Below are 21746 nucleotides of genomic sequence, written 5' to 3' on the forward strand. Positions count from 1 at the left end.
AAGTGGTTTATGCAATGTTAATTATCAATTGTTTTCTTTTTGTGCCAATGTTGTTTTACCTCTGTGAGGTGGGAAAACAATTATACCAGGCTTGTATTATGCAAATAAAAATATTTATATACGCTACTAATATAAAACGAGTTCTATATTATCAGCAAAATTTGTATACTAGTACTAAGTTACTGACCATTTATTTCAAGTTACATGGAATTACTTTTTCAGCGACCCGATGGAGTAAATTCCCTTTTTCTTTACACTATTAGTGCATATAACTTACACTCGTATATAAAATGCTATAGCAATGAAAAGGGTGTGACTAACCAAATGTTTTCACTAATTATAAAAGGACAACACACTGGGACAACCCAAACATAAATTTATGTGTTTCCAAACAAATTGAAAGAGGAAAAAGATTGTTATATGAACATGGACTCAGTAACTCTTTTATAGTTCTATGGTTTTGCACTCAATGGCTTCAAAAAGTAAAATAACAAATGAATAGAGCAATTGATGTAAACCATATTATAGCATGAAAGAAATTCATCACAAGCTATATACTTTTGTCACTTATCTATGATTTATTTCTGTATGTTTTAACCTCAATATTTCACTTAACCTTATTTCTATGGGGAAGTCTCAATAATGTACAATCTAGCATACAAAATTACATTTGTGTAGCCATATTTTTAAATTACACTCCGCATAGCCACTTTTTCACAATATATAACTTTATACTTCTAGAGTAAACAATGTATCAACCTTGTATAAAAGCGTATAATAATGTATAAGAAGTGTTTATATCCAAGAAAATTCAATTGTATACAACAATATACAACATTTTTTCAATTGTAGTAAGCGTACAAATATACAACATGCTTTCGAAGTGAGGGTACAAATTGGGCCATTTTGGATAATTTTACAAACGTGGGCTATTTCAGTAATTATTTTTCCTAAATAGTCATAGAGGGTTATTTTCCCTATTTCGTCTAATACGATTTGATGTAACTATCGAATACGATTTTTTTTTTCCACAACAGCATCCTCTATTCAAAGATGGAATTCTTCTCCAATAGTTCGGCAGATATTGATTAAACCCCTGAAACGCTCAAATTTAAGTGAAACATGTGTGATTTGTCATGTCAGCGTGAGGTGTTTATGAGACAAATTATTGTTAAGAAGATGCGTTATATGATCACAAGTATAGTTAAGATGTTTATCTAACAGTTAAGATCATTTTTAAGTGTTGATGTATGTGTTTGACCAACTCATTCTGTTCTTAACTGTCCCAAGATGGCCAAATTCAATTCTCAAACTCGGACACTGAAAATTGTTCCTAATAGCATCCAAAGAGTAATGCAAAATAGTTTTTGCACTGCTAGTGCAATTAACTTACTGTAGTATGTCATTGCACATACGATTTTGGTAAACAACCGTCCAGGCTTGGTAACTGTGAACCCCTTTCTTAGGAGGCACCCATTCTTTCAAAATTAGGGGACTTTCTAGGTTACCAAATCACAATTTATATAGTTAAGGACAAGTGCTACTTCCTAAGTGGTCGTTTAGTAGGTAGCCAAAATTATCCCAGGATTATAATTCCGGGATAAGTGGGATAAGAAGGTATATCCCCAGAGGCGGATCTAGGATTTAAACTCTTGGAGTTCAACCCTTTAAATTTTTTAGCATTGAACCATTATATTTCTAAAGTTATGGGTTCATATCTACTATTTATTGTAAATTTAGTAAATTTTTACATATAAATTTGTACACCACATCGAAAGTTTGGGGTTCAATTGAACCCCAAATTATAATGCTCCATCCGCCCCGGGATATCCCCCCCCCCTCCACCCCTTGGGATTATGCTTCATTTTGTACCGTGTTTGGTAGGAGGTATAAATTTATCCCAAGATAAATTTATACCTCCTACCAAACACGGTACAAAAAATTAGTGCTGGGATATCGCAGCCTGTACCATGCACCAAACGACCCCTTAAGTGACCTGATAGTGTAAAAGAAATTATATGCTGAGCAAAGCGAGCTATACATACAGGTCCTCTCCGGAGGAAAAGGCGAAACCCATGTTAAGTCACTCTGATTCCTTAATGAAATTTTACAAGCAAAATGTCATTGCCAATGTATTGAATTGACAGGTTACCTGATGAAGGAGCTGGGAATGTACTTACGGCGTGCATGATATTAACCAAAATGCTAAAAAGAGCGAAGTGGAATCATAAACTACGTCTCATATCTCATATAATGTAGTACACTGTAGCAAAGTTAAAACTCACCATAGAATCTCTAATCCTGGAAAAAGCGAGTTGAAACCTTTCATCTCCAACCTAGTAAGTTAGTTATCCAGAGTAATTCTAAAGCTAGCTCTTGGCCTAAATGATAGCTGAGTGAACTTATTGTTCTGTTTCTTGATTAAAATACTGGCTCAATTTAGCCTCAGAAATGTTGTGCATGAAATGTCTTCCATATTCTTATCACTGAAATCGCGCCTATTTTTACTTTAAAAGCTTGAATTTTGAAAAATAGGATTTTAATGCAAAATGGTAGATATTCCATGTGGAGAGAGAGTCATGTCTTAACATAAGTACTCATCAACAAATACATAAACAGAAAATGATGACATTTCTACAGAGACGGCATAAATTTTCGCACTCGAAATCCTAACTCCAAGAGGTGCTATCCACAATAGGGGGAACAAGAATTAGTCTAGAACTACATGTCAAACAATATGGACGAACGCCATTGAATAAAAAGAACAAGCACTACTTCAAATAGTCAAGAATCTGGGAGATCTGGAGGAACAGAATGCCACAATAAGTTTCTTAGCACTAGGTCAGGTTTGAAAGTACAGCACGATGAAGACACTTCTCACATATATAAACGCACAACTAAATACATACAATGATTATTGACCTCCTTAGGTACATAGTTATTTGCTCACGGTTTACCCTGTTGAATTTGATGAAGAAGAGCTGCTGCCAATTGCAAAGTTGCCTGCAAGCGTTTCTGTGGATCTGTTTCTTCGTCTGCTGCATTCTGCAGTTGGTTCAAGTGAGTGCCATGTTGAAGCTCTCTTGGAGGTGGGCCCGGCAAACTCGCCATTGGCTGCTGCTGCTGTTGCTGAAGCAATTGCTGAATTTGACCAAACTGCGATGATGACTGATCAACAGGTTGATTGTTTGATAATGGAAGATTCTGTTGTGTTGGCCTGTATGAGTTGTCAGGCAGGTAAGCGTTGCCTGGTTGTCTCGAATCTTGTCCTGTTGATGCAACCCCTGATTGCCTCTGCTGCCCAAGAAGTGATGAGGCTAACATTGCAAGTTGGTCTGATTGAAAAGGTGAAGCTGGTGGAGGTCTGTTATCACCAGTTGAATGGATACTTGAAACTTCACCCCTACTATAGATGCTAGAACTTTCCTGCCCTGTACCAGGCATGGACGGGTTATATCCCTGACCGATGGTAGTATCTTTTCTGATATTCTTGACACTAGGATTTGGTTTCTGCATATCATGTGAAGACCAGTTCTGTCCCATGGCAGGGTACTGCTGATTGACCATGTAGTTGTGCCTGTCTCCACTAAATGACTCAGAAAAGTTACCAGCCGGCTGAAGAGAGCCTGAAAATGAAGCAGGTGGAGGTACAGTATCGGTCCCAGGAAAAGGCATATTACTGATTCCTGGTCTCTGGGTAGTTGAGTAAGATGTAAGTGCAGGATTAGGGCCAGAAGGCGATATCGGCTTGGCAAACGATGTCATGCCCTGGAAACCGGTAAAGCTGGTTTCATTCTTCTCCGCCTGAGGTTCTAATCTTAAAACAACACCAGAGATGCTCAGTTTTCCTGGTACTTTAAGAACCTTCTCAGAGAAGTCTGAAGGAGGTACAAGAAACATAGTGGTCCTATCATCCAATTTCGCCACAGCAGCTCGCTGCTTCTCACCAAGATAATTCATGAATTCGTTGTAAAATGCCATGTCAGCATCAGTAGCTGGAACAAAGAAGACAACCCAAGAACCAGCTGCTTGATAGTAATGCTTTGCAAGCATGTCTAAACTAGTCCTTGCTGTGCAGTCTAAGTATACAGGTCTGCAGAATTGAACCATTGCAAACTCAATGGACGAAAAAGAATTTAAGTTCTATTCACAACATGTGGGATGAAAAGTTCTCAACCTAAGACGATAGCTCATTTTTTAACTTAAAAGTGTAAAGTTAGATTCCAAAAACTCTGAAAAAAATGTATGAGAAGACAAGACATTCATAATGCCTAAGATGAAGAGAGTTAAAACAAGCCTTGTAAGGTAAGTACCGTTCTAGATCCTTCCCATGTACTTGATATCATGAACAAAAATTTCCTACTCCATACTAGAGAAATGATGATTGTACCCGAAAGAGCAGGAAGGAGCAAATTTCAATCTCTGGATCTCCTTAAATTGGGTAGAGTTGACTATCAAATTTTCAGTTAAGACACTTCCATTTTTCTATCTCGGGGTCCTAAGATAAGAAATTTTCAAAAAAAAAAAAAAAAAAATCTACGTAACAGGGAAGTAAAATTTCTCCAACAGATACATTTTATCATAGTTCTATTACAAAATATCTTCAATCATATAGATGCAAAATGGTTATCTTTGACTTACGCAAAGCCTAAATATTTGTCATTTATTTGTTATTAAAGCATCCAGCACCCAAGGCTAAGTTAATGAAGTGGGTTAAGAACCATGAGTTCTCAGGTTCAAATCCCAACAGAGACAAAATACACTAGGTGATTCTTCTCATTTGTCCTAGCCTTGGTGGATAGAATTACCTAGTACTTGTTGCTAGTGGGAGGTGGCAAGTATCCCGTGGAATTAGTCCAGGTTAGCGCAAGCTGGCCTGGACACCACGGTTATTCAAATAAAAAATTAAAGCATCAATCAGCTAAACTATGTCTTGTTGAAAGTTGCTGTAAAATGCTATAGACCTGAATGTTGAGCTTACCAATCCAAACATTTTGAAGTTAAATTCAAAAGCACGTACAAAAAACTAAAGTTGCTCTAAAGTGCTATAGACCTGAAAATGTTGAGCTTACCAATCCAAACATTTTGAAGTTAATTCAAAAGCACGTACAGAAAACTACAACCATTATACAACATTAGCTCCAAGGACTAATATGATTTTATCAGTTATAGCAGAGTATATTTGCATTGAGATATTTCTGTGTTAGGAAGGGCTTCAACCCAAATGACTATAGGCTAGGAGCCCTGCAGTTCGAAAAAACTTTCATTTCTAACTGAAGTCGCCTGTCAGTTTTAAATTTCAACAACTTGTGTGCATTAGATAATGTCTATGAAAACATTAACTTCCCGTAAACATGTTATTACTTACAAAATCATGTCTAGAGGTTTGCCCACGGGAAAGCATCGAGCCCGACAGACAGCAGTGCCTCCCTTAGCAATAGTACCTTCCCATTTCCACTCAGTACTCTTAGATGAGGGATGTGGTTCAGGAGTCAACCTTTTCTGCTCAGCATTTGAAGCCAATTGACCAGGGCCCACCTTAAAACCGTCAAAACGTGAATTCCACCGGTCATTCTCCTCCGGATAAGGTATATTGGAGTTCATCATCCTCTTATGAACAAGAGATCCAGAATCGAAGTTTTTATCAAGGACCTCAGCTTGGGAATATTCATGGTATCCCCTGTGTTTTGCTGGTTCCATATCATTGAAAGGATATTCTGGAAGCTCATTTTCAGGAAAATAGGAGCTGGTCTTCAGTTTCTTAGCTTCATGAAAGACTAAAGGATCCTCAGGCAAGTCCCACGAATCATCATAGAAAGGATCTTGTCTAGGGAACCGCTGAGGAGAAAACTCACGCATGTCTACTAGTCTTTTCCTTGGAGGACTACGCTGATTATAAGCATTGTCCCCATGCCCCAGTTCAGAATCCAGAACGGGATATCTCCTTCTATCGAGTGTACCATCTTCACCTGCCCATGAATTACCCTTTCTGCCAAAACTAACAAGACGAGAATCACCAGGATCCATATCTGAGTTAAACCTTGGAGACCTCATGCCATGATCTCCAGGAACATTACCAAAGTCCCTATCATGTCGAAGGTTCTCGGAAGAACCAATGTGCCCATATGATCTCAAATGTGAGGATGGTGAATCATTCATTGAGCTTCTTTCCTTGTTAGAGGGTCCAGATTCTGACCGGGCAAAACAAATATGTACACGTGGATTGTCAAATAATTTTCCTTGTAATGTTTCTTTTGCCCTGCAAGCTGCCATCACATTCTTGTATCGAACGAAGGCATAAGTTCTACCTGGAAACGCAGTAATCCTATCTATCGGTCCAAATGGGGAAAAGGCTTTTCGTAAAATGAATTCATCTACTTTCAGTTGTGCAGGAAACCCAATCCATAAAACCTCACTGGGTTCTCCACTCTTATCAGGAGTAGAGTGGCGAGTCCTCGAGTCCCTTTGTGAAAGTGGAGATCTTCTTTTCATGGGACGTTCATCTCGACGTGGAAAATACTCTTCATCCCGTGGTGGTGCTGGTGATGATTTTTCCTGTGATATAAAACCCTACTTTAGAGCAGAATTGTCGCCATATTTTCTTGATAGATTTTTTAATTACGAAAAGAAGAAAAGAGAGGTGAATTGGCCTGCATATAGATTAACTTGTTTCACCAGAAAGTAATAATCACTTATGGGAGTTGCTGTATCAATGCTGAGAAGTACAACACAGAGAGAAGTAACCCATCAGTCGAAGAACATAGTAACACATATCTCTCTAGTTGTGACCTACATTAAGCATCAATCATAACCTGATCTCTGTTCTTGCAGAAGGGTTTTCTTTCCATACTGTTATAATTAGCACACACTCTCCAATGCAGTAACACTACATTATATTCACGAAGGTACTCTGATAATTGCAGCAAGAATCTGGAAATAAGATTTTGAGGCAGACACAAGCACAAACAAACATAAATACAAATGGACATGACAAGTGCAATCTTCAAGATCAAAATTAGTTTAACTACCATTTAAACAAGTTGGGAGTAGTCTAACTTTCAGGCTTATATCCTTTACAAGGCAGAAACCAAGTCCTTTAGGGAATGGGTTACAGCATCATGACTTTAGAAAAGAATGCACTTCATTTAATAGACCCTCTCTTTTAAGTACAAAGAGGAAAAGAGAAGTCCTAGCCACTGAAGTATAATGTCCATAGATCTGTTAAAAAAACATAAGCCAAACATTCCTCTAGTAAAACAAATGCAAGATATCACTGATGCAATGACCTGTAGAAGTGAAGGAGCTTTGCGGTTTTCCACTGTATATATCAGTATATCACCAATTCTTACAGAAGATATGATAGGAGTAACACGAAATTTTACTTGTGAGATTCACACACATACAGCTTTCAATTACCTTTCTAGTAGACTGATCAACTCAAGGAAAAATGCCAGGCATAAAGCACAGGATCGCTAACACACAAGCCACAAAAGTGTTCATACATTTCAAAGAAGACACAACCCAACAACATATATATTCTATTCTATCCCCTAGATTAGTAGATTATCATGAAAGGAAGCTCTAGAGATGTTTCAAGTTACACGACAGCAACACAACCTCTGTAGACATATTGAGTAAGAAGCTCCAGTTGGCATGGCCGTATGTCTTCTCTACATCTAATTTGCAAATAATTCCCCATTTGCTTTGTTTTTATCTAGAATCCACCAATTCATTTGCTATTAGAATGACATTTTCATAATATGTCTCCCCTTATTGAATGCCATATGAGAATCCCAAAATACCTGATGGCATTAACTCCTATTCCATCCAAGATAATAAAAAGATGGATAGAGGAAGGTGAGGGTGACGTCAAGCCATCATGCCCCTTTTGCCCTAAGCCATAGGTTAGAAAAGAACGCTTTACATAAACATCTCAATGTAAAATATGAAAGGAATGCACAGAAAAATCAACGAGATGAGCCTCCTGAAAGAGAAAACCATGATGGGAAAACAATGAGGGAAATTCTAAAATCGATTTGCAGTTATTACGCCAGCTAATCAAATCTCAAAGCGGTATACCCAAAAAAAGAAGAAACTACCTTCCTTAAGCAATTCTTCTTATTCATCTTCTTAGATTCCTCGATCATTTGTAAAATCGACTTGTAGTTATTGCGCCGGCTAATTAAATCTCATAGATTGCTCTAAAAGAGAAAATCGTGATCGAACTTCATAGATTGCCCTATCATTTGTATTTATTACGCCAGCTAATTAAATCTCTTCTTAACGCCTTTAGGGTTTTTTCCAAGCCTATTTTTAGAGTGAATTCCTATGGAAAGGAAATCAAGAAGGAATAAGGATGCATCTCATTGAATGGGAAAAAGGTGTGCTATGTAAAGAGTACGATGAGAAACTAGGAGTAAGGAATCTCATTATATAAGTGATATTCGGCCAAAATTATATATTTTTTATTTTTTTTATTATTATTTTTTTGAAAATATTTTTAGCTATATTTAGCCTCATATTTTGGTACTTTAATCGTCGTTTGAGTATTATTTATAATGCTTTGTGCTCAATTTTGTGTTTTTAATGGGTAGGAATGAAATACTGTGAAGATGCGACAAAGACGAAGAGATTTGGAGAAAAACTAGGATGAAAAATAATTGAAGTGGCAAAAGAAAAAAGAAAAAAAAGGAAAAAGAAGAAGAGAAAAATGAAGGCTAAAACAATAATTTGCACATGATCACAAGTGCATATGAAATTCAATTGCGCAATGACGTGCTAAAGTGCACCAAACAGTGGATCCATACGAACACAAGAAGTAACGTCCAAAACTTCTTTAGGTCATGCCATATTGAACGCGACATGAGACAGCCTACAAGCGAGAAAATTGTCCTGTTTTTCCCAAATAACTTTGGATTAAGGCCCATAACTCCTAGTCCTATACCTATAAATACGCTTTAAACATGAGTTTTACAGAGTTTTGGAGGTGGGCAAGCGCCAGAGACGGCGAGAGCAAGATTCTTCTTAGGGTTTTTCTTTCTCTTTTTTTCTTGCACTTTATTATTTCTTTGAGAGATTTTGTGCTTGCAACCATGAATATGTGTAGCTAAGCTTTATTCCTAGGGTTCTGATGGAACCTTTTGTTGTTTGAATTATTGATGTTGTTTTTCCTTGATGAAACTTAGTTCGTTCCGTTTATTCAACTGTTGTTTTGTGATTCTAATTAGTTGAAAAGTTATCAACTAGTTGTGCTTGTGGGTTTAGAATACTTGATAAAGATTTTAGACTTGGGTTATGTTGAATAACAATACTTCAAGGCGGGATAGGGATTGAATGCTTTAACTTAAAGGTGCCAACAAGAGAGATCTGAGGTCCTTATTGAGATCACTAGCGAGTTGTTCAGGAGAGGGAAGAGCACCTGGTCACCTTTCGAAGTACGAGGGCCAAGACCCAAATTGTTACCAACTCTCCCAGAAGTGCGATAGGGGTTTATGCACGGATTGCAAGGTTATCGCAAGCGAGAACCTCACGACCCAGCATAGGCTCTTGGTTCTAGATCTGAAGATAAAGAGGAAGAGGAGAAAGAGGGTTGTGTATGGTCAACCTAAGATTAGGTGGGATTCTTTGAACAAGGACAATGCCCGGGAGTTGGGTGTGCGGTTAAGGGCATTGGGAGCCTAGAGGAGTAGCGGGGACGCGAGTAGTATGTGGACCACGACGGCAGCTAACATGCTAACATCAGGGAAGCAGCAAGAGAGGTGCTAGGTACTCTGACAGACACAAAGGGGACTGGTGGTGGAATGGAGAGGTCCACGATAAATTGGAAGCTAAGAAAGCAGCGTATTTAAAGCTAGTGGAGAGTATAGACTGGGGGGGGGGGGGGATTAATAGGGAGCATTATAAGAAGGCGAGGAAGGAGGCGAAGTTAGCGGTTATGGCGGCTAAGACTGCTGCGTTTAGATGCTTGCATGACGAACTTGGGGAAAAAAGTGGGGACAAGAAGCTGTACAGGTTAGCCAAAGCGAGAGAGAGAAAGGCTCGTGACCTAAACCAAGTGAAGTCTATCAAAGACAAGGAAGGCGAAGTTTTAGTGGAAGATGGCAGACTTACTTTCATAAACTCTTGAATGAAGAGGGGGGTCGGAACATCGTACTAGGCGAATTAGAGCACTCTTAGAGTCGCCGTGACTTTGGGTACTGTAGGCGGGTCAAGGTTGAGGAGGTCGAGGGGGTTATGCGTAAGATGAGCAGGGGAAGAGCGACAGGGATGCCGGTAGAATTTTAGAAGAATGCGGGCAAGGAAGGCTTGAAGTGGCTTACGCGGTTGTTGAATGTTAGTTTTAGGACGTCGAAGATGCCTGAAGAATGGAGATGGAGAACCATGATCCCGTTGTTCACGAACAACGGGGATATTCGAAATTGCAACAACTATAGGAGTATCAAGTTGTTGAGCCATATGATGAAAGTTTGAGAGAGTGGTGGAAGCAAGGATGAGGAAGATAGTGTCTATTTCGGAGAACCAGTTCGGATTCATGTCACGGCGTTCGACTACAGAAGCCATTCACATTGTGAGGAGGTTGGTGGAGCAGTATAGGGAGAAGAAGAGAGATCTGCATATGGTGTTCGTCGACCTAGAAAAGGCATACGATAAAGTCCCAAAGGAGGTGCTATGGAGATGTCTGGAAGCTAGAGGTGTTCTTGTAGCATACATTAGAGCGATAAGGACCTGCATGATGGAGCCAAGACCCGTGTGAGGACAAGTGCGGGTGACTCAAAACACTTCCCAGTCAAGATGGGTCTGCATCAGTTATCCGCTCTTAGCCCGTTTTTGTTTGCTTTGGCGATGGACGCACTGACGCGTCACATTCAAGGAGAGGTGCCATGGTGCATGTTATTTGCAGAAGACATTGTGCTGATTAACGAGACAAGAAGCGGTGTTAACGCGAGGCTGGAGGTTTGGAGATAAGACCCTGGAGTCGAAAGGTTTCAGGTTGAGCAAGACTAAGAGTACTTGGAGTGCAAATTTGGTGACGTGATACATGTAGAGGACGAGAACGTGCGGCTTGATACTCAGGTCATACCCAAGAAAGAAAGTTTTAAGTACCTGGGGTCAATCATCCAGGGGGGAATAGTGAGATTGATGACGAAGTCACTCATCGTATTGGGGTGTATTGTGCGACAAGAAGGTGCCACCTAGACATAAGGGAAAGTTCTACAAAGTGGTGGTTCGACCGACTATGTTGTATGGGACGAAGTGCTGGCCAGTTAAGAAAGCTCATGTCCAGAAGATGAAGGTAGCAGAGATCTGGATGCTGAGATGGATATGCCGGCATACCAGGAGAGATGATTCGGAATGAAGTTATTCGGGACAAGGTAGGTGCTCGTGTTCGACAAGATGCGGGAAGAAAGGCTGAGATGATTCAGCCATGTGCAGAGGAGATGCACTGATGCACCAGTGAGGAGGTGTGAGAGGCTGGCAGTGGTGGGCCTGAGAAGAGGGAGGGGTAGGCCAAAGAAGTCTTGGGGAGAGGTTATTCGGCAGGATATGGCGCAGCTTCAGCTTACCGAGGACATGACCCTTGATAGGAGGGTGTGGAGGTCGAGTATCAGGGTAGAAGGCTAGTAGGGGACCGCAAGGATTTCTTTTCCGTACTAGGAGTATTATTACCTTTGTTCTTTACCTTATTTTTTTTAGATCTCTATTATAACTTGATTGTTTCTTTCTTCTTTTTTTGACTGCATTTATCATATTATATGTTGTTATTACTGCCTATTATTATTATTATTGTTGTCTTGACACCTTCTCTTGAGCCGAGGGTCTATCGGAAACAGCCTCCCTACCTTCCACGGTAGGGGTAAGGTCTGCATACACTCTACCCTCCCCAGACCCCACCTTGTGGGATTATTCTGGGCATGTTGTTGTTGTTATAGCGAGTTATTTAGGGAAATCAATTAGAATTAGCCTCGCGATGTATGGAAACTAACTAGGCGTAATTTGAAGACACTTTTAGTAGTTCAGTGCAACAAATAGGGGAAATCTTAGCTCTAGGTCTTTTTCTCTCTTTGAATTTACTCCATTACTCTAGCTTTATAGTTAATATTAGTTGTTTTGTTGTTTTCTTAGTCTATAATTAGCTCTAAATTTATTATTATTACCTTAGAGCTAAGATTTCCGCTTTTTGTTGCATTGAACTACTAACGTGTCTTCCTCAAAAAAAAATCTTAGTCTATAATTCGTTCTAAATTTATTATTATTACCTTAGAGAATTATTTGATAAATAAAGTACATCATAGCAAAGTAATATAGCTATAAGTTTATTCTCTGTGGGATCGACTCCGGACTTTAAAACCGGGTTATATTTGCAACGACCACTTGTCCTTATAGGACTAGAGTTGGGCGTGATCAAAATGCCGCCTATTTAAATGGCTTTGGGGATGGAATGATGGTAAAACTAGCATAAAGAGGTCATCGAATAAAAAAATGGTGTGCAATACCCATGGAGCTCCACCTGGATAGCATTCTAGAAACATAACAGTAGTTCTCGATATGAGTTTAAGAAGAAAAAAGTTTGAAGGATGGTGATGTAAGGAAAATTAAAATTTGATAGGATAAATGGTATCTGAAACCAAGGCCTAGGAGACAAACAAGCCATATCACAGGATAACCACAATGTATGGAGGTTGGACGCAACAAACAATGTAGTGTATTCTATCAAGTCATATTATGAGAAATTCATGTTTAGAAGGAGGTTGCCTTCCGTATAGATCGCTTTGGATCCTTCAAGTACCAAAAAGGTATGCTTTTTCACTTGACTACCAGTAAAAGTGGGGATCTTGATAACTAAGAATCTAAGGAAGAGGAAGACGTACATCAGTTGGCGTTTTATGTGTAAGGGATCGGGTGAAAACACTGACCATCTCCTCATTCGTTGTTCAGCAGCCTCGAGGTTATGGTGGGAAATTTTGAGATAGATTGGAAGACTTCGAGTAATGCCAGGCACGGTAAAAATGAGTAATGTTCAGTTGGAACAGTGGTAGATGGAAGACAAGACAGAGGGCGTGCAATGTTGTTCCACTAGCACTTATGTGGGTCGTTTGGAGATAGAAATAGGAGAGCTTTTGAACGAGTATTGATGAACTTTGTTCAATTGAGGAATAGCGCCTTTTCCCTTATTTCCTTTTGGTGCACCCATGAGGTTCCTTTACGCATAGAAGATTGGTTGGCGTTCGTAGAAAACCCTATCGTTGGCATACTTCTTGTAGTCGAGCATTTTTTTTGCCAAAAATTAATTAAATTATTAATTTATCAACAAACTGGTATGGGAGGGATACTTAGCAGAAATCTTGCCTAATTTGCACAGCATCGTGGTTAACAAAAACTGATGCATTGTAAATTGCTGGGATGGAAGTAGCTGGAACTTCCAATTTTAAAGAACTTCTAATGATTGGAAAGTTGAAAGAGTAAGAGAGCTACTTGCAATGGTTAAAGGAATTACAGAGGAGGATAACACAGTGAAACTCTAATGATGGACAGGAAGGAAGGATGAATCATTTTCTGTGAAGTCCTGTTAGCTACTAGCAAGGATATCCGCTAGACGTAGTACAGAAAAGCCATGGTAGACATAGCCCTTTCTCTGTACTTCTTACACGGTATTGGTTATTAATAAAAACCTTACCATTTCCCAAGAAAAGAAAGCTACTCTAGACATAGTACAGAATGGCTATGGACAAGGTAACATGTTTTGGATGGATAGCTGCACATCAAACTTGTTTGACACAGGAAAATAAAGGCTTAAACTTATAATTGGTGCTGCTTATGCAAAGAGAACCCTGAAATTGTGAATCATTTGTTGACATTGTAACTATGCCTGCCAGATTTGGCGATTGCTCAAAATAAATGTCTCGCAGATTTTGGTTTATGTTCCTGAATAATTATGGGATTCAATAGGAAATGCCAGGTAATGTAAGGCAAGTATTGAACAGTTGGCAGGGCAGCAAATAAGGAAGAAGCATAAACTGATATGGAAAACCATCACTTATCTTTTATCGAGAAAATATCTGGAAAACCATCCCTGTATGCATTCTCTGAAAAGTTTGGCTAAAGAGAAATTTGAGGGTAGGTAGGAGAATGTTCTTTTTGTTAATATAGATCTATCTAGAATCTGAAACTTTGGTGCAGCGCTCTTTTTTTAATATATATAACCGTGGTGTCCGGGCCAGCTCCCACCAGCATCAGATACCAGGTAACTCTGTCCACCAAGGTTAGAACAGATGAGAAGAAATCACCTAGTGTTTTTGTCTCTGCTGGGAATTGAACCTGAGACCTCATGGAGCTCAACCCACTTCATTGACCACTAGGCCACACCCTTGGGTGCGGTGCAGCGCTCTTTTTTTAAAAAGATATTGATGTAAGCCTGATTTCACAGAATCCCTACAGTGGTGAAGGAATTCAAATTCAGCAAACTTCTGCTCTTTCTCAGTACCAATTTTATGAACAAAAAATAAATTCCAATCCCTCAATATTAGAGATATGGAGCTCTGACTTTGTTTAACACCAGAAGAATATGAAGCATGCAGACTTTTCGTCTTGAACTTCTATCTTTTCATGTTCATGAGAACCTCCCCAGCGAATTTAAGATACCTAGAAGGCTAAATACCTATATAGCCCCTTAACTTGGCACGATGTGTAAGTTAGACACTCTAAGCTAGTGACCATATAGACACTTTAACTTGGTAGAACTGTATATTTTAAACACACTAGTCAGTAAGGCAAAGTGCGTGTGTATTACTTGCATGTGTCAAAGAAAGAATAAGATAGAGACACGTATCAACCAACCCCCTTTTGATCTTCTTCTTCGTTCCAGTAGAACCAACCCCACTTTGCATTCATTCTTCATTATTTTCTTCTGCAAATTCACGTGTAATTAGCGATAGCAATCAATGATTCAAACTCTTCTTCTCCAATGGTTCCCTTCATCTATCTCTTCCTTCTCCCTTAACCACAATCCATATTCCACTCTCTCTGTTTTAGTCTCTCTATCAATACTTAACACAGGGACAACTATATGCTTTTTCCTGTTTTTCTTTTACTCATAGATGAAGACCTAAAAGTAGAGCTTTTGGCTATATGTACCTGCAGTTTTCTACTAACTTGGAGAGCAATGCAAATTTTCAAGATTAATGGTATTGTTTTGATTGAAAAGTAAAAAAGGAAATTTACAAAATCCATTGAGTCCTTCCTAAGCCTGAACTTTGACATTTTAGAGTTGGCTCTAATCATAATACCTTCAAAGCTTGCAATAATACTTTGGCCTATATTTTTTTTTTGAAACTAATACTTTGGCCTATATTTGCTTCATTTTCTTGTCAAACGAATATGAAGTTCATTAGATAGAAGAGAATATAGAAAAAATTTATTAAAACAGGATTCGATATGAGATTCTAGTCTTTGGTTGTGTTGTTTAGAGATGGAGAAGAGAGCTTTACGCTAGGGCTTTTCTTTCAACAACAATGGTAAATATGAGGCTAAATTTGGGTTATAAAATATTTTTACTGCTAATAGAGCTGACTCAGCATTTTTTTACATAAAACTCGCGCCTAAAATGAACAAATCAACAAGTGAGATGCTATGTAGGACTAGTGTGTTTAAAAGATACATTTCTACCAAGTTGGAGTGTCTATCCGGTCACTAATTAATTAGAGTGTCTAACTTACAAAACGTGCCAAGTTTAAGGAGCTATCTAGGTATACAGGCACAAACCTAGCGGTGAGATGAAACAGATGTAGAATACCAGCAGCTAACACTGTAGCTATGTTAAATATATATGGCACCATGCAGTACACCTCAAAGAAGTAAACAAAATAATTCATGCTATCAAATGTAGCAAATTCATAAGCATTATTTTGAGATCACTAATGCCTTAAGATCCCAATCTCATGGGACATCAACTGGTATCATTTGCCAAAGCTGGCCTCATTCCTAGATTGCGATGCTAATTTGAGATAGAACTGGCAAGTCTGCAAGACTACGGACACAAAAATAGGCACACCCTGGGTCCAACTTCACATTCAATGATACGCTTCAGGGAACCACTAGAAAAGCAAAGTAAGCCACTCATCCAAACAAAGCTTTTAAATATTTAAGGGAGCTGACTAAAAATGGGGGAAACAAGCCCATTTAGAATTATGCTTAAGGATATAATTTCTCCATATGTTATTTCCAGGAATAGGATTTTCATTAAGTTTTAAGATATCAAGGATGCAAGCTAAAGAATTTTCTGGTAGGCAAAATTAAAAAAAATGCCTCACTTGCAAATACATATAAAATGGATCGCCCACCCAAAAGGAGCTGACAGAAGGAGGATCTTAGTTATAAGCACGCGTGCATTTTGCTCTAGTGATAATACTCTTTGTTTGCAACTATAATACTGACAATAAGTTATACTTCAGCCATTTACTGGCTGATATTTGCATCTGAGCATCTCGGTATTTTCCAGAACATATCATCGCCTAATTATCCAATTCATCAGTCATGCTTCTCCTACCATTTTATTTCAGAAGTGAGTGGAGCTTGCCTCCAGTACTCTCAGAAGAACAATTAAGTTAGATCCAGTACACCGAAAAAACAGATAACTGTGTCACAATTACAAAGCATTCAAGTAGAGCACATGCGAGAACTGCTGCTTATTTTTACATCAATGACCACCAGTCATTCAGGTCTAGTACAATGGGAATAAGATGTGTGATAGAGTACATCCTGAAAGAAAACCGAGAAGTCTTTCTTATCTGGAAGGTGCTTCAGCTGATGAACTATCTAGTTCCAGTGAGGCATGTTTTTGTAGAATGTCATGGATCATAAACTTCAATTTGGATACATCCCTCACAGTTGTGGATGGTCTTTTGCTACATTAGTTTGTTTCATTAGGTGCTTATTTAGTCCAAAAATATGGTTGAGAATGAGAATACTTATCACTCGGAGTGTTGCAAGAGATTGGAGTTTACTGTGTTAGAGTGAAATCTAGAAAAAAATTGATCTCCCAGTTTCCTGTTAATTTGGTTCATTGATTCAAAAGGTGATAACCTGAACTCTATGGATTAAAGCAGGTACAATTCTATTTTGTGGCTTTTGAAGGCGCCACACCTGAGATGTTGCTTGTGAAAGGACTTCCAATATATATGAGATACTTTTTTATTGTTTATATATATGATATAGCTCATAGGAACCGAATCCATGATAAAAGTTGTTTGAACTGGACCACAACAACTCAGAAACCAGGCAATTTTGATAAATTTTCGTGATTTCAATTCTTATAATTCTGGTATTATTAACCTTTACTGTGGAAACGTGCAGCCAACGTAATTTTTACTGAAGATAGCGGTAAAATGCAGATGGTCCCTCAACACAAACTACATGCCTCATACAAAGGTCTTAGCAATAGATGCTTAAGAGGAACCACTTTTGGTGGTTTTACCCTCACCTTATTACATGTTGCATATACTGTTGCCTTTGCAAAAAGACACTCAAGATAAAGAGGAAACAGAAAACACTTTATCAAATATTCCCTTTGTCTCCTCTCCATCCCAATTTATGTGACAATCTTTCCTTTTTAGTCAGTCCCAAAAAGAATGACAAATTTCTATATTTTAGTAATAATAAATTTCTATATTTAGTAATAATTTAACTTTAAACTTAGCATTTTACCCTTAGTCAGATGATCTATAGCCACACAAATATCTAAGACTTCTTTTGGACCACAAGTTTCAAAAGTCTTCCTTCCAATCTCAAGCTCCGTGCCCAGTCAAACTCCTTCACATAAATTGAAACGGAGGGAGTACTAGCTTTTTGCTTTGTCATGGAAAACTAATAGCTAATGATTTCGGAAAATGAAACAAGGGCACTGTCTCAATAGCAGGTCCAGGTTAATGCTCTGCCTTGGGAACAAATCGTCTCTTCAATGCATATGAATATGAAAGAAGCATGTGCATTCAAAATCTGGCAAATGTGCATATGGTGCAGTGCCAGTACGAAGTCTGTGATGTGCTACCTATGCAGATTGGATTTTCCTAGAACAGAAGGAGCCATCTAAGATATAAATGCTGCCACTGAGCAGCTTGTATGGTCCAGGTCAATAGCAGCACTAACCAGCCGGAGATTGATTGAAAAGATAGTCTGCCTGCTATTTATAGCATCCAACAAATTGACACCTGCATCTATGCTCTCACTGGTTATAAATTAAAAAAAAAGGTGCAAGAGAATGCACAGTCCTATACATCCACGTGACTCTGATGGCAATTTATAATGATCGAGTACAAACGTTGCTTGACCAAGAAGCTCGCATCTTGATAATTGATTATAATGGCAACAGAGTAAAGGACACCGAAATGGAAGGAGTTGGTGCAATTTTACTCGGATCATCCATAACTTTTGATTGAAGAGCAAACTTGGTGCGAAGTATTACTTCTCCTGAAGTCTGTGCTCATCACTACACTACCCTCACAAATTGAGGCTACACGATTGCTCGAGGGAGCAAATTACAAACATTCTACTATTACAGATTTGCTAAATCACTGCCATATACAGTTTGCAAAAGATTTTGGAATTTTAATCTGCTGAGAATTTCATGGAGTTGTCTTTAGATTCTCCATGTCATAAAGGTATTGGATTTCATTTCACCTTTCTTTTATTTTTTTGTTTTGACAAAATTTCCCTTAGGTTTCAGATGATTAACTGTTTGACTGCTTAAAACAACCGTTACGATTCTTTCTTTTTATTCTTTATTTTTGGAACAAGGAACCAACTGTTATGATTATAGTGGTAACGCATAATGTAAGTTTTGTTAGAGCTTTTGATTACTCATCATTTTCTCAGGATCAATTGCAAACTCCGATCTAGTCATAAACTCGATGGTAGATGGTTATGGCGGATGGAATGGGCCATGCTTGGCAATGGCATATGAAGGAATTGGAACCCCAAAAGCTTGAACGAGTCAGATCAGTTAGAGACTCACAGTACTCGCCACAAGCCCCCCTATGGATAAATACACACCAGAAGTCCCATTCATATATATTCTTTTTTTTCTTTTAGAGAAGGAAATCATGCAGGAGCTATAGTACAAATTGTAAAACATTGCTGCTCATCTGTAATACTGCTCGCTTTTGGAGGTTGCTTAAACAGCTGTTGCAAGAATTTGTGCTTAGACTGCTGAATTTCCACTTCTTCTTTTTTTTTTTTCTTTTTTTTTCGAAACTGGTACTATTGAAAGAATTTCCACTATTTTCCTTGGTCCAATGGTTAACTTGCTGGATTTCCACTACTTGCCTTGATGGTTAATTCTTTCATAAGATTCTACTCAATCACACCAATGTTTATACATCTACAAATTTATAGTTTGGATCGTTTCTGCTTATATTAGTCTAGTCTCTAATTCAGTCCAAGTAACATTATGTACCTAAAAAGCAATCGAGTTACAGAAGCACTCACTTCCTAGTCTCTGAAATAAATTCTCATGACCTCAACAATACTGAGTCCACTGTCCTGGTTATTGAGTGAAAGAGAGACAATGGCAAATGGAAGATCAAGATCCACATCGAACTTGGATGGGTGCATTAATGATTAATATTAACAACAGACGTTATGAGTAAGAGAATGCATCTCATAGAAATTTTCTAGGGAAAAATACAGTACTGTCATGTGCTCAGCCAAGAATTCTCTATGAGCAGACAATAATGTCACAAGGAAAATTAGGCAAAGGTTGACAAAACTAACCGCCTTTGTAAACTCAATCCTAAGCGGATTGCCAGCAACAACATAACCTTGGAGATGTCTTATAGCAGCAAAGGCCCCTTCGTCATCCTTAAAATTAATGAAAGCATAACTTCGACCTGGTTGAAATGCTACACTTTCCAGGTCCCCAAAACGTAAGAAGTGATTGGCCAATGTACTTTCTGAAAGACTATGAGATAGATTTCCAACCCAAAGATGTCTGGAAGGGGGATTTTCACGACCATGATGGCTCTTCTCTTCAGATCTTGGAGGATGGTCCCTGCGATATCTGTCCCTCTCTCTCCCTCCTCTGCCAGACTGCAAAAGAACAATGAAGAATTTTTTTCAACCAAATTGCATGAAAAATATTATTGGAACGAAATGGGCCCAAATTGAACCGAGTAGCTACCAATATTCACGTAACCAACCCCAACTACTTTGGGATTGAGGTGTACCTTGCTGTAAAATATACTCAAGCAACACAAAAGAAATTGTACTAACATCACATGGAGGTTCAATTCAAAGATAAACTCTCACCAAAAGGGAGAAGAGAAAAACAATTAGACAACCGGATTGGAGAATTAACAAAAAGAGACATTTACAGGATGTTAAGTTACATTTATGCTGTATATCGGAAATTGAAATTCTAGAGTCAGCCTAGGCGTATATGCTATATGCTCACTCTCCTCAACCCCCTCCTCCGTTAGCCAGAACGCACTTCAAGCACTGGGTAAGTCCTTTAAACAGAGTCACATCTGAGGCTCAAAATGTTCTACTAATCAGGTCAGCATATCAACTGAATATAAAGTCAAGAAATTTTTATGTAATAAATCAACTCGGTAGATCCCCCTTGCCAGTAAAAAAAATAAATAAATAAACACAACCCCACAGAATCCAAAAACATCAGTGAAGCACCATGATTACTCCATCACCAGTAAATGTCCATGTTCCGTACAGAAAACTCACTTGTATCAGCAAGGAATCAACTCGATACAACGGGAACTAATGACAAAATTCAAATTAAAAAAGTACATAACAGTATAAACTTCGTAGACAGCTGAAATTTCAGTAAAACTTACAAATTTCCTAATGAACTAATGGCAATGCTCAAATTAAACAAAGTTCATAACAGTTAAGGAATTTTTTTTAAAAAAAAAAAAAAACAACACGAGTTTTTCATACTCACTTATATAGGAAATCAACTCGACACAACAAAACTTACAAAATGAAAATGCTCAAAGTAATTTTTTATTTTCGTAATTGGTATAGAAAACTCACTTTATAAAAGCAAATTCAGCAAGAAATCAAGTCGACACAACAAAAGTAATTAACTTGGTAATTAGCTGAAATAGAAAATGTTTAAGGGAATTTAAACTTACCGACATATGGCGATTTGGAATTAAATTAGGGTTTGATTGAACTCTTCTAAGGGGGGAAAAAGTGAGAGCGAATAGGGTTTGAGCAATGGGATAAACCACTAGAGCGAATCGGGTAAAGTATCCGAAGATGTGAAGGTCCTGTAGTACGGTGGGCCAAGCAATAAGGTGAGATTAAAGCTAGCTAACTAACTCAGCTATTAAATTTCTACAAAATCGGAGTCGCTTATTTATGGGAGTAAATATATTTTTATGCTTCAAATATAATCTTGAGTAAACCCGTCAACCGGTCCGGTTTAACTGGTTCAAACCGATAATCAGACCGATAAAATTGAAACTGATTAATCGGTTCCGGTTAACCGTATATTTTTTACCGGTCCAGTTTTGATTTTTTTAAAATCGGTAAAATCAGAACTGGACCGGTTAAACCGGTGAAATTAAAAAAAAAAATATATATATAGCCGTTGGGCTGGGCGTGAGTGGACGTTATTGGACCGTTGGCAACGGTCCATTTGCAAAAATGGCCGTTGCCAAACGGCCATTTACTCTCCCCCTCCCCCCCCCTCCAAAAAAATTTTTTTAACACTTTAACCCATCCCCCACCCCTAT

General features: G+C 38.4%; 1 protein-coding gene and 1 long non-coding RNA gene across 3 annotated transcripts; both read right to left on the reverse strand.

Annotated features, from left to right (window-relative positions):
* Window positions 1-2728: 2728 nt before the first annotated feature.
* LOC132031198 (flowering time control protein FPA) lies at window positions 2729-21196 on the reverse strand. 2 transcript variants are annotated; one of them, XM_059421082.1, is made up of 4 exons: window positions 21141-21196; window positions 19765-20079; window positions 5369-6555; window positions 2729-4093 (listed from the first exon to the last, which is right to left on the reverse strand). In XM_059421082.1, exons 1-4 carry the CDS (start codon window positions 21144-21146, stop codon window positions 2947-2949), a joined length of 2655 nt encoding a protein of 884 aa, XP_059277065.1. In that variant the 5' UTR covers window positions 21147-21196; the 3' UTR covers window positions 2729-2946. The 2 variants fall into 2 exon arrangements, with proteins under 2 accessions (XP_059277065.1, XP_059277064.1); XM_059421081.1 differs by lacking the exons at window positions 19765-20079; window positions 21141-21196 and adding an exon at window positions 8100-8494.
* On the reverse strand, window positions 6858-8093 carry LOC132031199 (uncharacterized). The gene is made up of 2 exons (XR_009408182.1): window positions 7113-8093; window positions 6858-7051 (listed from the first exon to the last, which is right to left on the reverse strand). It is a non-coding gene; the product is annotated as an uncharacterized LOC132031199 (long non-coding RNA).
* Window positions 21197-21746: the final 550 nt, after the last annotated feature.

This window comes from Lycium ferocissimum, chromosome 9 (assembly GCF_029784015.1).
Source record: "Lycium ferocissimum isolate CSIRO_LF1 chromosome 9, AGI_CSIRO_Lferr_CH_V1, whole genome shotgun sequence".
In the NCBI taxonomy this organism is placed as follows: domain Eukaryota; kingdom Viridiplantae; phylum Streptophyta; class Magnoliopsida; order Solanales; family Solanaceae; genus Lycium; species Lycium ferocissimum.

Excerpts from the sequence above, each read along its gene's own strand:
- LOC132031198 (XM_059421082.1), bottom strand. Across the intron at positions 6,556-19,764 it reads GGATTGAGTTTACAAAGGCG|GAAAAATCATCACCAGCACC; the intron begins GTTAGTTTTGTC and ends TTTATATCACAG. Across the intron at positions 4,094-5,368 it reads AAACCTCTAGACATGATTTT|ACCTGTATACTTAGACTGCA; the intron begins GTAAGTAATAAC and ends TCAATTCTGCAG.